Here is a 13151-nt window from a genome sequence, read left to right as displayed (position 1 = left end):
CCGTGCCACACCCAAGATGGCGGCGCGGGGGCGGAGCTCACCGCCCGGCCAGGCGCCGCGCCGGCTGTGGCCACCGGGGGCGGACGGCGCTGGGCGGTGACGCGGCCGCCGCGGCGGGACGGGCGGGCGGAGCCACATCGCAGCTGCCCGAGCGGCCGGAGCTCCCCGCAACTTCCCCGGTGCCACTCCCAACATGGCGGCGGCGCTGCCCCGGCTCTCCCTGCCGCTCCCGCGAGAGGGAGGGGTGAGTCCTCGCGAGAGCTCGGCGCGGTGGAGGGCGGCCGACATGGAGCCGGGCGGCGGCGGCGTTGGGGGCCCGGGGCCGCTCCCCTGTAACAACAAGGCCCGTGGCGGGCCAGTGCCGCCCGGCAAGGCCCGCGACCTGGGCCGCCCGCCGCGCAAGGACTCCGAGGTCAGCGCCGCTGCCGCCGGGCCCGGCTCTGCGGAGGGAGGGGGGCGGCCTTCCCGGGCGGGCCGCGCCGGGCCGCGCCGGGCTGGGCCGCGCCGTCCTCCCCGTCGTGGGGCCGGCGCCTGCCCGTGTTGTGGTGGTGTCCGTGGTGCTTCCCACCCTGCTTGGGCCTCGCCTTACCCCGGGCCGGGCCGGGACCAGCCGCTCCCCCCCGGAGCCGGTGTGTCGGTACCGGTTCCCCTGGGGTCAGTCCGGGACCAGCCGCTCCCCCCGGAGCCGGTGTGTCGGTACCGGTTCCTCCGGGCCGGTCTGGGCCCCGCTGCTCCACACCGGAGCCGGTGTGTCGGTACCGGTTCCCCCGGGGCCGGTCCTGGCACGGCAGCACCGGGGCTGTGCGGGCCGGTACAAGCTCTGAGTAACCGAGAGGTCTCTCTGTTTGCCCAGGCCCGTGTAATCCCGGCTCTGCGTGGTACCGGGCTCGGGTTGGTGCCGGTTTCCACTTCATCTCTTCCCCAAGCCCGGGTCGGTTTGACCCGTCTGGGGCATGAGGGTGGCTCAGTCCTGGGTCCCCAACTGGGCCCGGCACTGGTCACCCTCCTTCCAGGGCTGCTCTGGGCTCTCACTGCCCTGGGCGGGGGCTTCTCCCAGGTTTTGCCGGCCCTGCGCGGCGGTGGCCGGGTTGTCGGGTCCCCCCGTGCACCGGGTCGGTCCCGCTGCGGTGCTCGGTCCAGGGGTGGCTCTGGCGAGAGGTGACCAACCCTTCCAAGGGGACACGGAGGTCCCCGTGGAGCCCCCCGTGGAGCCCCCCCAAGCCATGGGGATCAGGAGGGTTGTGTGGGACTGTGTGGAGCTGATTTATCCCACGGCTTTTCCATTGTGTCCCCCAAGTTTCATTCCTGGGGTGGCTCCAGAGCCGTCCACTTCCATGGGTGTCCTCAGCGGGGTGGAGGGGACGCTCCCCGAAATGATGGGAGAGGGTGGCGAGGAGGTCTGTGGGAGCCCTGGGTGCCGGGGAACGGCACGCAGACCCACCACCCTTCACACAGCCGGTGCGCTGGATCTGCCCTCGCTCAGGAGTTGGGTGCCCTGAGGTCCAGGAGGGTTTTGCTGTGTGTCCGTGTTGATGACTTGCTTAAAAGGAACAGATGTTTTGTGCTCGAAGGCTTCTCCTGGATGTTTTTCCGGCCTCACCAAAGCTGTTTGGAGCTGTTTTGTTCTCACTGTTGGCATCTGCTGGCATCCCTCTGGTCAGCACTGAGGGGGATCACTCAAATTTTCAGCCATCTATGCAAAATGGGTGAGCTCTCAGAGCTCCCTGGTCCCACATAACCCACACCCCATCTCCTGCTTTATTTTTTTGGCTTTTGGGGGCTTTTGGAGTGTTTTAGAGGTGGTGCAGTGTCAGGGGCTGCCCAGCGGTGCAGCACAGCGTGGCTCGCTGGGGTGGTAGGAGTTGCCTTGGTAACATTTACGCTGCTGTGGGTACGTTTTTGGTCTCTTAAACAGAAGGTCCAGTCCTGGATTTGCGGGAGGATGAGGTGAATTGCGAATGTCTTGGGGATTTTGGTTTTCCTGACAAATAGCGTGATTTAACTGAATTATTTCTCTGCTTTCAGGGCTACTCGGAGTCCCCAGACCTGGAGTTTGAATACGCAGATACGGATAAATGGGCAGCAGAACTCTCTGGTAAGGGACTCATTCTGAGGGATCAATTAATCAGCCATGATTTGCTTTCCTGGTAGTGGTTAAAGATGCTCTTTCAACTCCAGTATTACTCTGTTGTTGTTTTTAAATCCCTCATTCACGTTAAAAGAGAAGTGAGATCGCGTCGTTAATTTTTTTAGCCTTATGCTGGGTGTGTGTTTTGCATTTCCCTCATTTTGGAGAATTTGAAATTGGATTGGAATTGGAGAAACTGGAGAACTTCAATTAACGTGGTCGAGTTGCAGCTCTCTCCGACAGCTCGGTGCGGGCTGTTGGAGATTTTCCTCTGCGCTCTTTTGGCAGAGCTGTACAGCTACACGGAAGGGCCGGAGTTCCTGCTCAACCGCAAGTGCTTTGAGGAGGACTTCAGGATCCACGGTAAGACCCTTCTCTAGGACATCTTGCCCATTTGAGGAGGGACAGGGATCTCCTGAAGGAGACACGGGGACCGGTGTGTTAATGCTGCTGATCATCTTCATACGGTTTGTACCGGAGACCTCATTAGCCTGCGTGGGCTGGTCCTGGAGCGCAGCTCGCTGCCTCTGGTGCGTTCAGCCTTCGCTGATGTCCATGTCTGAGGTGGTTTATCGGCACCAGGACGGCTGTGCTGGAACTTATTGGCAGCAACAAGAGCATCCAGCTCATTTCCCATCAGCTGCCAGCACTGGTTTGGATGGATGTGATTCATCCCATCGTGTGGTGATGGCAGGAGACGGTCCCTCCAGGCCGATCCCGCATGCCTGGGCGTTGCTCCCCGGGGCAGCCCTGTTCTCCATCGTGCTGAATCCTTTTGAGCTGTTCCTGTGCTGTTGGTGTCCAGGGCAAGCAGAGGTGCCCCGTGCCCTCAGCCTGCCCGCTTTGGCTTTGCAGTGCGGGACAAGAAATGGACGGAACTGGACAAGAACCAGCACCGCACTCACGCCATGCGGCTTCTCGACGGGCTGGAGGTCACCGCGCGGGAGAAGAGGCTGAGGGTTGCCCGAGCCATCCTTTACGTTGCCCAAGGTGACACCAGGCTTTTGCCCCCTTAGTTTCCCCGTTGCTCAATCAGGGTAGCGGATTGGAGCCTGTCAATACAAAATATTTAAAATCATTTTCTTTCCTTGCATTTTTTTTTATTTCACCTGGGGCGTCTGGAACGAAGCTAATTCTCAGGAGAGCCAAGCAGTTGATAGGAGTTTGGTCCAAAATTTAGCCGACTTCTCTATGCCATCCCAGCCGTGCCAGACCTGGGCTGTGTTACCCACAGTTCCCTCCCTCTGCAGCCCACTTTTCACCTTCAAATTAGGCCTGTGTTTTCTCATTCCCCCTGCAAAACGCTCTGGCGGTGCGAGATCCCCCTGTGGAGGTGGGATCCAGCGAGGGTGTCGTTGCAGGTACGTTTGGGGAGTGCGGCTCCGAGGCCGAGGTGCAGGCCTGGATGAGGTACAACATCTTCCTCTTGCTGGAAGTGGGGACGTTCAACGCTTTGGTGGAGCTGCTCAACATGGAGATTGAGTGAGTACTGAGGGAAGGCGCTTCAGAAATGGCCCTGGAGCTCCTGGGCAGGAGTTTTGCCAGTCTGTGGCAGTCCCGTTCCTGGTCGGTCTGTCCCTAATGTGATTCCTGCAACCCCTGGAATGACTCCTGTTGTTCTGGGTGGGTACATAAGGGAGGATTATACCTGATTTATACAGAAATTCACTACAAGTCACGCTGCCTGGCAGCAAACAGAGATGGGCCTGTTCCTCCTCCCTCGATTGCACTGTGAACAGGGCACTCGTTGCAGCAATATCAATTCCAGGGTTTGACTCTGGCATGTGAGTTGCTCATGGCAGAGGTACAATGTCTCCCAAAAAGCCCCTCTGAGGCTGTTTTCCCTCCGCAGTAACAGCGCGGCTTGCAGCAGTGCCGTGAGGAAGCCGGCCATCTCCCTGGCTGACAGCACGGACCTGAGGTACGGGGCAGGCCTTGGGAGGAGGGGGTATTGCGAAGGTGAGGAGACCTTTTTCCCCAGTGCCTGAGCACCGATTCCTTAGTGTGGAGTGGGTGCATGGAAGCCAGCTGTGGTCTGGGCTGCTCCAGCCTCCTCCTCCCAGAGCCCTGGGTGCTGGTGGTGCCTCCATAACTCATCCCGATCTCTGGTGATTCACCCAACCTTCTGCTTTTTGCAGGGTGTTGCTGAACATCATGTACCTGATCGTGGAGACTGTTCGGCAGGAGGCCGAGGGGGACAAGCCCGAGTGGAAAAGCATGAGACAGACCTTCCGAGCAGAGCTGGGTGAGGACCAGGCGTTTGGGGATTGATGGGATGGAGGTTTCCAGTGCTGAAGACTGAGAGATTGAGATGGGATTTGGCTCTAGGCCTTAGTTGCTAGGGACTGGTAGCACTGGGTTGGTTTCTGCTAGGCTGAACTTTGCTGGTGGGGCAAAGGGGGATGAGCAGAGGAAGCCAGCCAGGCTTTTCTGCTGTCTGTGTGATCTCTCCCTGGGGGAAAAAAATTGAATATTGGGGCTGTTGTTTCCTCTCAACACAGAGGTGAGAAATTATGGAGGTTACAAGGCCTTGGAAAGGAAGAGAGGAGCTGTCTGGGATGAGATGATCTTAGAGATGGGAGGTGTGAGACTGCAGAGGCCGTGTGAGGGTGCAGGGGTTGGTGGTGCCGGCAGTTGGGGTGAGGACAGGGCCAAGGAACGCCTGGCTATCGCTGCCGTGTGGTTCCAGGAGCCCCTCTGTACAACAACGAGCCCTTCTCCGTCATGCTCTTTGGGATGGTGACCAAATTCTGCAGCGGCCACGCTCCGCACTTCCCCATGAAGAAGGTGCTGCTCTTGCTCTGGAAGACTGTGCTGGTAAGGAGAGGCCATGGGGTGTGCTGATATGTGTCTTGTGGCTTTTTGTTCAGCAGAGGAAGGAAGTTCTGCCCTCAGAGCTGGCTGTAATTGCTCCATCCTCTCTTTCTGGCATTCAGACGGGTAGATTGTGCCCTATTAAACCCACCCCCAGCTTTCACCCTGTAGGGGAGCATTGGATGTTGGTGTCTGGAGCTGGATACCAAGGGCAGACCCAAAGCAAGGTCCCTGCCTGGGGTCTGCATGAAGGAAAAGGTCCAGACACGTCAGTCGTGGATGCCTGAACACCCTCCTTCCCTTCTGCCTTTCACAATGACAAGAGCAGTGTGGGGACAAGCAGCTCGTTTCACACCCTGGGGAAGGATTTGGGACTCATGGAGGGCGGATTTAGGGGGGGTTCAGGTGGAGATGCCATTGGTGTCATCGTCCCTCTGTACTCGGCACTGGTGAGGCCGCACCTTGAATCCTGTGTCCAGTTCTGGGCCCCGCACTTCAAGAGAGATGTTGAGGTGTTGGAGCGAGTGCAGAGGAGGGCGACCAAGCTGGGGAAGGGTCTGGAGGGTCTGACCTGCGAGGAATGGCTGAGGGAGCTGGGGGTGTTTAGCCTGGAGAAGAGGAGGCTCAGAGGTGACCTTAGTGCAGTCTACAACTACCTGAAGGGAGGTTGGAGCGGGGTGGGAGTTGGCCTCTTCTCCCAGGCAACCAGCGATAGGACAAGAGGACACAGCCTCAAGCTTGGCCAGGGGAGGGTCAGGTTGGACATGAGGAAGCATTTCTTCTCAGCAAGGGTCATTAGCCATTGGAAGGGGCTGCCCAGGGAGGTGGTGGAGTCACCATCTCTGGAGGGGTTTAAGAAAAGACTGGACATGGCACTTAGTGCCCTGGTCTAGTTGCCATGGTGGTGTCAGGGCGGTGGTTGGACTTGATGATCCCAGAGGGCTCTTCCAACCTGGTTGATTCTGTGATTTATGTGTTGAGGTGTCCCCCGTGCTCAGGGTGCTGTGGTCTCCCTTGCAGTGCACGCTGGGGGGCTTTGAGGAGCTCCAGAGCATGAAGGCGGAGAAGCGGGAGATGCTGGGCCTGCCGCCGCTCCCCGAGGACAGCATTAAAGTGATCCGCAACATGCGAGCGGCCTCCCCGCCCGCCTCCGCCTCCGACCTCATCGAGCAGCAGCAGAAACGAGGCCGGCGGGAGCACAAGGTGGGCACGGTGACATTAACGGGGGGTTCTGGGCACCGACCTTGGAGCAGCTTGTCCCCAGGGTGTTCACCTGCCTGCTCCTCTCTCTCCAGGCCCTAATTAAGCAAGATAACCTTGATGCCTTTAATGAGAGAGACCCGTACAAAGCTGACGACTCCCGTGAGGAAGAGGAGGAAAACGATGACGACAACAGCCTGGAGGGAGAAACCTTCCCCCTCGAACGGGATGAAGTGATGCCTCCCCCCATCCAGCATCCGCCCAGTGACCGTATCACCTGCCCCAAGGGGCTGCCGTGGGCCCCCAAGGTCCGGTGAGTCGGTGGGGCTGCCCTCGGGCTGGGCTGGAGTGGGATGAGGAAAACGGAGGCTGTTGAATATGGAGAACTTCAGCAGGGATGTGGGGAAGATGTTGGGGATGGGGTGGTCGACCTGCTGGTCACTTTGGTGGCTGTTCTTTCAGTGGGGTGGGCTCCGCACCATCTCCTTTAGCTGACCCCTGCGCCTGGGGCTGTGGAGTACCCAGGTGGGCAGGAAGATGTGACCCTTCCCCTTGTCCCTTTGCTGTAGAGAAAAGGACATTGAGATGTTCCTGGAGTCCAGCCGCAGCAAGTTCATCGGCTACACGCTGGGCAGGTGGGTTCCTGCAGAGCCAGTCTGGGGGGCTGCTGATTTGAGGGGGGGTCACAGCAGCAGCTGCTAGGGTGGGGGCTGCCGTTGCCCTCTGCTTGGCCGCAGAGGAGTCCTGAGCTCGCTGGCTCCTTGGGGTGGTGGTCTCTGACCCACTCGTGGGGGTGGCTCGGGTTTGCTCCTGCCTGTGCCCACCCTGGCTCTTTCCCTTCTCTCTAGTGACACCAACACCGTGGTGGGCTTGCCCAGGCCCATCCACGAGAGCATCCGAACCCTCAAGCTGGTGAGTACATGGATGAATTCCTCCAGCCCCTGCCGTGGTGTGGGTGCCCCTTCCCCATCGCTCCGCACCCATCACAGGTCAGGGACGGTGGTGCATTTTCCTGACCCCTTTCCCACTTGCTCAGCCCTGTGATGGGGAGAGGCCTCAAGTTTTCATTCCGTCCCTGGTCTCCCAGTCTGTCTGAGTCCCTTTCCTTACTGGTTTCATCCCTTTCTTACTGGGGTTGTCCCAGAGGTGAAGCCAGTAGCCACCACCCTGCCCATCAACACTGGTCACCGCTGGGACAGGAGTGACAGAGGTCCCTGGAAGGACTTAAAAAGATGATGGAACCAGGCTGGGGCTGGTGGCATCGATGTGGGGGTCCGTGGTGTGAACCCCTGCTCTCTCCCCCTGCAGCACAAGTACACGTCGATCGCAGAGGTGCAGGTGCACATGGAGGACGAGTACCTGCGCTCCCCGCTGTCTGGGGTGAGTGTGGGCATGGGACGAAGCTGCAGGAGCTGAGGGTATCCTGCCCTTGGGGTCGGGGAGCCTGGGGCTGAGCCAGGCCCACGGCGCTGGTGGCAGCTCCTGATTTTTTTCTGAGGTTTTCTGGTCTCTCCTGGCCCCAGGGGGAAGAAGAAGTGGAGCAAGTCCCCGCGGAGATCCTGTACCAGGGCCTCCTGCCCAGCCTGCCGCAGTACATGGTGAGCTGGGGAGCACTGGGGGTCCCCTGGGCTCAGTGCAGGGGGCCTCCCTCCACAGCTCCATCCCTTTCCAGTGATGCCCCCCAGATTTTCTTCCCTCCCCACATACACATCCCTGCTACTCCCTCCTGCGGTGGGGCGGGGGGGGCCTGTGGTTGGTCCCCCCCCTCCCATCCCCTTTTCCATCTCTCGCTTCTCCCCAGATTGCTCTGCTGAAGATCCTCCTTGCCGCAGCCCCCACCTCCAAAGCCAAGACAGACTCCATCAACATCCTGGCAGATGTCTTGCCGGAGGAGATGCCGTGAGTGACTGTGGAGGGCGAGCAGAGGGGCTGGGTGGCGGTGGGAAGGGAAGGGGGGACAGGAGGGGTGGCGTGGTTTGGGCTGGGGCTGTGCTTGAGACCCTCCTGGGTGATCTGACCCTCTTCTGCTCGGTGGTGTGCCAGGAATTGTGCGTTGCTGCAGGAGCTGGCTGCAGGTGGCTGCCGAGAGCCCGGGGGATGGCAGGACTGTCCTCCGACACCTCTGGGGCTGGCAGGGTGCACACAGTGCCCCCAGCCCAAGGAACCCTCTGTGTCCCTCAGGACCACGGTGCTGCAGAGCATGAAGCTGGGGGTGGATGTCAATCGGCACAAGGAGATCATCGTCAAAGCCATCTCTGCCGTGCTGCTTCTCCTGCTCAAGCACTTTAAACTCAATCACATCTACCAGGTGAGGTGGGCCAGGGTGCAGCTGCCCTGCGCGGGGCTTCGGGGGTGGGCAGCACCCAGGGCAGGTCCCTGTTCACCTGCCTTTCTCCCCAGTTTGAGTACATGGCCCAGCATCTCGTCTTTGCCAACTGCATCCCTCTCATCCTGAAGTTCTTCAACCAGAACATCATGTCCTACATCACTGCCAAGAACAGGTAGTGGAGGGGAACGTCCGCCCGCGTCCCTGCCGGGTGTGGGGCGGGGGTCCCTGCTTGCTGTGCCCCTCCCTGGCTGTGGCTTGGGCGCAGGCAGACCTGGGGAAGCGCCCACTGCAGCTGATCTCGGTGGGTGGGAGGTGTGGGGCTGTGTTGCCCCCAGGCCAGGTGGTATCTAGGGGAGCAGCACGACACCCCCTCTCCTTCCCTGCAGCATCTCTGTCCTGGACTACCCCTACTGCGTGGTGCACGAGCTGCCGGAGCTGACAGCAGAGAGCCTGGTGAGTTGCTCCCTTCTCTGCCAGCTCCTGGCACCCTGGGGTGCTTCTTGGAGGGGAATCATGGGTGCGGGGAGGCAGCAGGGCTCCAGCACCCAGTCCTGGCACCCTCAGCACTCCTGTGCTCAGCCCCTGGGGCTTTGGGTGAGTGCTTAGACATTGCCTGCCTGCACGCTGTGCTGTACCCCCTTGGGGCAGGGTCCTCAGAGCAGAGCAGCCTCTCCTCATCCCTGCTCCCGTCTCTTGCCTGACGCCTGCCTCTGCTTTCCCGCAGGAAGCCGGAGACAACAACCAGTTTTGCTGGAGGAATCTCTTCTCCTGCATCAACCTCCTGCGCATCCTGAACAAGCTGACCAAGTGGAAGCACTCCCGCACCATGGTGAGGGCTGGGGAGCCCACTGGGGCTCAGCCCGGCCAGACTGGGCTGTCACAGGGTGCCTGGACTGGGTGAGGGGGCTGTGGGTACCTTGGGGTGCCCCTCGTGCAGCACCCCAGACCTCGCTGGGGAGCGGGAGGCAAGAGGAGGGTGGGTGGGAGAGGGAGAGCGCGCACTGCAGGGGAAGGGTCTGCATGTGCTGGAGGAGGTGGTTGGCACTGGGAGGTACCCACGTGTCCACCCCAGCCTTGTCACCCCCTGTCCCCGGCTGCCGGGGGGGCTGTTCCCTGCAGATGCTGGTGGTGTTCAAGTCAGCCCCCATCCTGAAGCGGGCGCTGAAGGTGAAGCAGGCCATGATGCAGCTCTACGTGCTGAAGCTGCTCAAGGTACAGACCAAGTACCTGGGCCGGCAGTGGAGGAAGAGCAACATGAAGACCATGTCGGCCATCTACCAGAAGGTGCGGCACCGCCTCAACGACGACTGGGCTTACGGCAACGGTGCGTCCTTCGCGGGGCATCCTGTGACCCGCTGTCCTTCCTGCTCCGTGTGGTGATGTGTCTGTGCCCCGAGCTGTCCCTTTGCTGCTTAGGGCTCGTGCAGCCCTTAGGTCTGGGGTGTGGGGAGGGATTTGGGGTGGTGGCATTGTGGGGAAGAGCGAAAGGGCTGGTGTTGGAGCTCTTGGTGGCTGCCCTGAGTGTTGCTCTTTGGAAGGACCTTCAAAGACCTTTCCTGAGGGATCTGGGCTGGCTGAAGGGCCCCCAGCTCCTCTCTGACACCCCTTTTCCCTCTGCCCAGACCTGGACGCCCGGCCCTGGGATTTCCAGGCGGAGGAGTGCGCCCTGCGCGCCAGCATCGAGCGCTTCAACTCGCGTCGCTACGACCGGGCCCACAGCAACCCCGATTTTCTGCCCGTGGACAACTGCCTGCAGAGCGTGCTGGGCCAGCGCGTGGACCTGCCCGAGGATTTCCAGGTCAACTACGACCTGTGGCTGGAGCGGGAGGTCTTCTCCCGCCCCATCTCCTGGGAGGAGCTGCTGCAGTGACAGCCGAGGAGGAGGCAGGAGGGGGGGTGCTTTGGGGAGATCTCCCTGCTGCTGAGGGGGAGCGAGGCTTTGGGGAGGGGGGGTCTGTGGGTGCTTGGACCCCCTGAGGTGGGCTTGGAGCTGTGGGGTCCTCGCTGAGACACTATCCTGCCCCTCTGCCTCCTTCCAGGCGGGGCCAGGCTCAACCCCGAGCTGAGGGTGAAGGCTTGGTGGGGGCCACAGTCCCCTGGGAAATATCCCCTTGGGTGGGGGGGGACCTGTTTGCGCCCCTGGTCGATGCTTTGGGAGGCAGCACCACTCTCGCCCTCCTCCTGTCCCCCACCAGCTGGAGCCAAGACGGGGGAGCAGGCGGCGGTGTGGGGCACAGCGGGGCAGGGGACCCTTCGGCGCTGCTGCGGGACGTGGGGAGCGGAGGCTGGTTGCGGAGGCAAACAGGCTGTCCCCCTGCCCAGGCCCTGCCTGGGGACACGGTGACAGCAGGGGGGGACACTGGGAGGGTGATGGCGGGGGGTTGAGGGCTGGGGAGGGCTGCAGGCTGCAGTCTTCCCTCGCCCCGCTGGGTGGGGTGGACGAGCTGTACATATATATATATATATATATATATATATTTGGCGCTATCTGTGACCCGAGCGTGTCTGGGCTCTGTCTGTGTCCCCGTCCCTCCTGCCCTGTGTCCCCTGAACCCAGTGCCGGGGCTGACCTGGTGCATGTGGTTTGTTGCCTCGTGTCCTTAACCCCACTCCTCATCTCCCCTTTACGGTGGATGATCTGTCACCGGATGATTTAATATTTATTGATCTTGCAGCCGGACCTGGTGGCTTGGGGGGAGCTGGGGACCTCGGGGGGTGCAGGCAGGAGCCAGCAGGTACAGGCAGGCGTTTGCCTGTCCCCATCCCAGTTCTGCACTGGGCTTTCTGACACCAGCATGGTGCTGGCACTGGGATTTGCTTCGGCCCCCTCCCAGCAGAGCAGCCGGGCGTCAAACCCACCATCCCCAAAGCCCACCCTTGCAACAGAGCTCCCACTTACACCTCCCCGTGCCTCAGTTTCCCTGGCAGAGGGGCAGTAGCAGCCCAGATGGGTGAAATCCCAAGAGATTCACCCCTGGTTTGCGGGGGGGGGAGGCAGGGAGGGGGCTGTTTGCTGCCCTGCCCCACGGCGATGGTGGCTGTGGGCAGAGGGCAGCAGGGATGTGTTGCAAGGGGGGATGCAAAGCACGCTGAGCCCCCCCAGGGTGCTTTCCTTCTATCTGGGTGCCCCCAGCACCCACCCCGGCCCCCAAAACACTGGCAGATGAGGTGTGAGCCATCCATCACACCTCCCTCCCCTCCGCCTGCTTCCAAAATGGTCCCCAGCTGCGCCGGGCGATCACAGGACGGGGCTTTTATGGCGCTGCCGGAGCCATAAATAACTTATTAAAAATGTGTTTTATTGTTTATAAATGAATAACAAAATCCCCGCCGCTGGGAGCAGGGGGGGTGTCTGCGAGAGCCAGGGCACGGGATGTCCCAGGCGAGGGTGGGCACCCACTGGGTGCATGGCCAGGCTGTGGGCTGCTTCCTGGGGGGGCACCCTCCTGTGCCAGGGGTGCCAAGCAATGTTTGCTCAGGCCTTGGAGCATTTGGGGCTCCCTTTGGCTGGAAACCTTGTTTTTTGGCCCAAATCAGGAGGTTAGGTGCCTCTTTGGGGGGGTCTGTGGTGCCCAACCGAGGTTCCCCCCCACCCCAGTGTCGGGATGCAGGAGGGCGGGAGCTGGGGGTAGGGTGGCATTGTGGGTTTGGGGTTTTTTTTTTGGCATGAAAGGGCCCTTGGGGGGTGTAACAGCATCTCCTGGCGATGGGGCGGGTGGGAGCAAGGGGACATCCTCTTCGTGCCGTGATTTGGGCCCTTTGCCTGCGGTGGGGGGGGTCACACGGGCTGGACGATGGGCTGGGACATGTCGCCGTGACCTGGCAGGACTCGGGGTGCTCCCCAGGACCCCCCAGGAGCAGATGAAGCACATCGGATGCGATGAGGTGATGCCCCCCCCAGACACCTGACACTGGCCATACAGGTACCACCACTAACGGGCTTCCCCCAGACCCCTGAAATGGGGAAAACCCTCCAAATTGACCATTTTTTCCCCCAAACACCCCAACTGGGGCACTCGGGAGGGTACCAGGGGTGGGGGTCCCACCCGCTGGGGTTAATGCACCTCCCCACCTCAGCGATCTGAGGGGTAACGGGCACGGAGGAGGGGGGTTACAGGTGACCCCACAAGTAACCAGGCTTCAACTGAGGTGTCTTTATCCCCGCAGCCCCCCACCCCGTACTGGTTTATTGCCCCCCCCCGGGGGGCTCCCATCTTGCAGGAGCTGGTGACTGGAGCCTGTTTCCCCTCTAGAGGGGTGCAGAAGGGGCTGCCGGTGGTTTGGGGGGGCTCTGAGGGCTCCTGGGGGTTTTCCTCTGCCTCCAGTAACCCCCCGCCCCGAGCACCAGCAGCTGCCCCAGCTTGGCTGGCTCTTCCCAGTATGGTTGGACTGGGACACGAAGAACCCAATTTCGGGCATCGCTGGCTGCGCTGAGGGGGGGTTGGAGGCCAAATTTCAGCTGGGGGGGAGTGCTACCCCCAAAACAACGTGGCGTCCCCTGCCATGGTGCTCCCCTGGCACCCCCCATCACCGCAGTCCCCTCCCCAGACGTACCCAAGGCTGGTGCCCCCTGGTACGGGCATGGGGTGGGGAGCTGCAGGCAGGGGCAGGGGGGGGCCAAGAAGCTGCAGCCCCGCTGCAAACCACCAGGTATCTCCATCAAATCCCATCCTCTGAAGG

The 13151-nt window shown here is 61.3% G+C and overlaps 1 protein-coding gene across 1 annotated transcript; it reads left to right on the top strand.

Annotated features, from left to right (window-relative positions):
- The first annotated feature begins 264 nt into the window (after positions 1 to 264).
- STRIP1 (striatin interacting protein 1) lies at positions 265 to 10840 on the top strand. Its single transcript, XM_068419159.1, has 21 exons — positions 265 to 412; positions 2026 to 2095; positions 2417 to 2491; positions 2984 to 3118; positions 3490 to 3610; positions 3981 to 4049; positions 4267 to 4373; positions 4818 to 4945; positions 5963 to 6145; positions 6238 to 6455; positions 6712 to 6777; positions 6991 to 7054; positions 7451 to 7522; positions 7666 to 7740; positions 7944 to 8041; positions 8324 to 8450; positions 8543 to 8643; positions 8858 to 8924; positions 9196 to 9300; positions 9591 to 9795; positions 10094 to 10840. The coding sequence occupies exons 1-21, from the start codon at positions 287 to 289 to the stop codon at positions 10339 to 10341; spliced, it is 2460 nt and encodes an 819-aa protein (XP_068275260.1). The 5' UTR covers positions 265 to 286; the 3' UTR covers positions 10342 to 10840.
- Positions 10841 to 13151: the final 2311 nt, after the last annotated feature.

The sequence above is a fragment of the Nyctibius grandis genome, chromosome 27, assembly GCF_013368605.1.
Source record: "Nyctibius grandis isolate bNycGra1 chromosome 27, bNycGra1.pri, whole genome shotgun sequence".
Classification (NCBI taxonomy): domain Eukaryota; kingdom Metazoa; phylum Chordata; class Aves; order Nyctibiiformes; family Nyctibiidae; genus Nyctibius; species Nyctibius grandis.
This window is presented reverse-complemented; position numbering and strand designations above follow the sequence as displayed.

What these genes read in the sequence shown, in the direction of transcription:
- STRIP1 (XM_068419159.1), top strand. Translation starts at nt 287, where the DNA reads ATGGAGCCGGGCGGCGGCGGCGTTGGGGGCCCGGGGCCGCTCCCCTGT. An exon ending in CTGCTCAACATGGAGATTGA is followed by an intron (nt 3,611 to 3,980) that starts GTGAGTACTGAG and finishes TTCCCTCCGCAG; the next exon opens with TAACAGCGCGGCTTGCAGCA. An exon ending in CCAGCCTGCCGCAGTACATG is followed by an intron (nt 7,741 to 7,943) that starts GTGAGCTGGGGA and finishes GCTTCTCCCCAG; the next exon opens with ATTGCTCTGCTGAAGATCCT.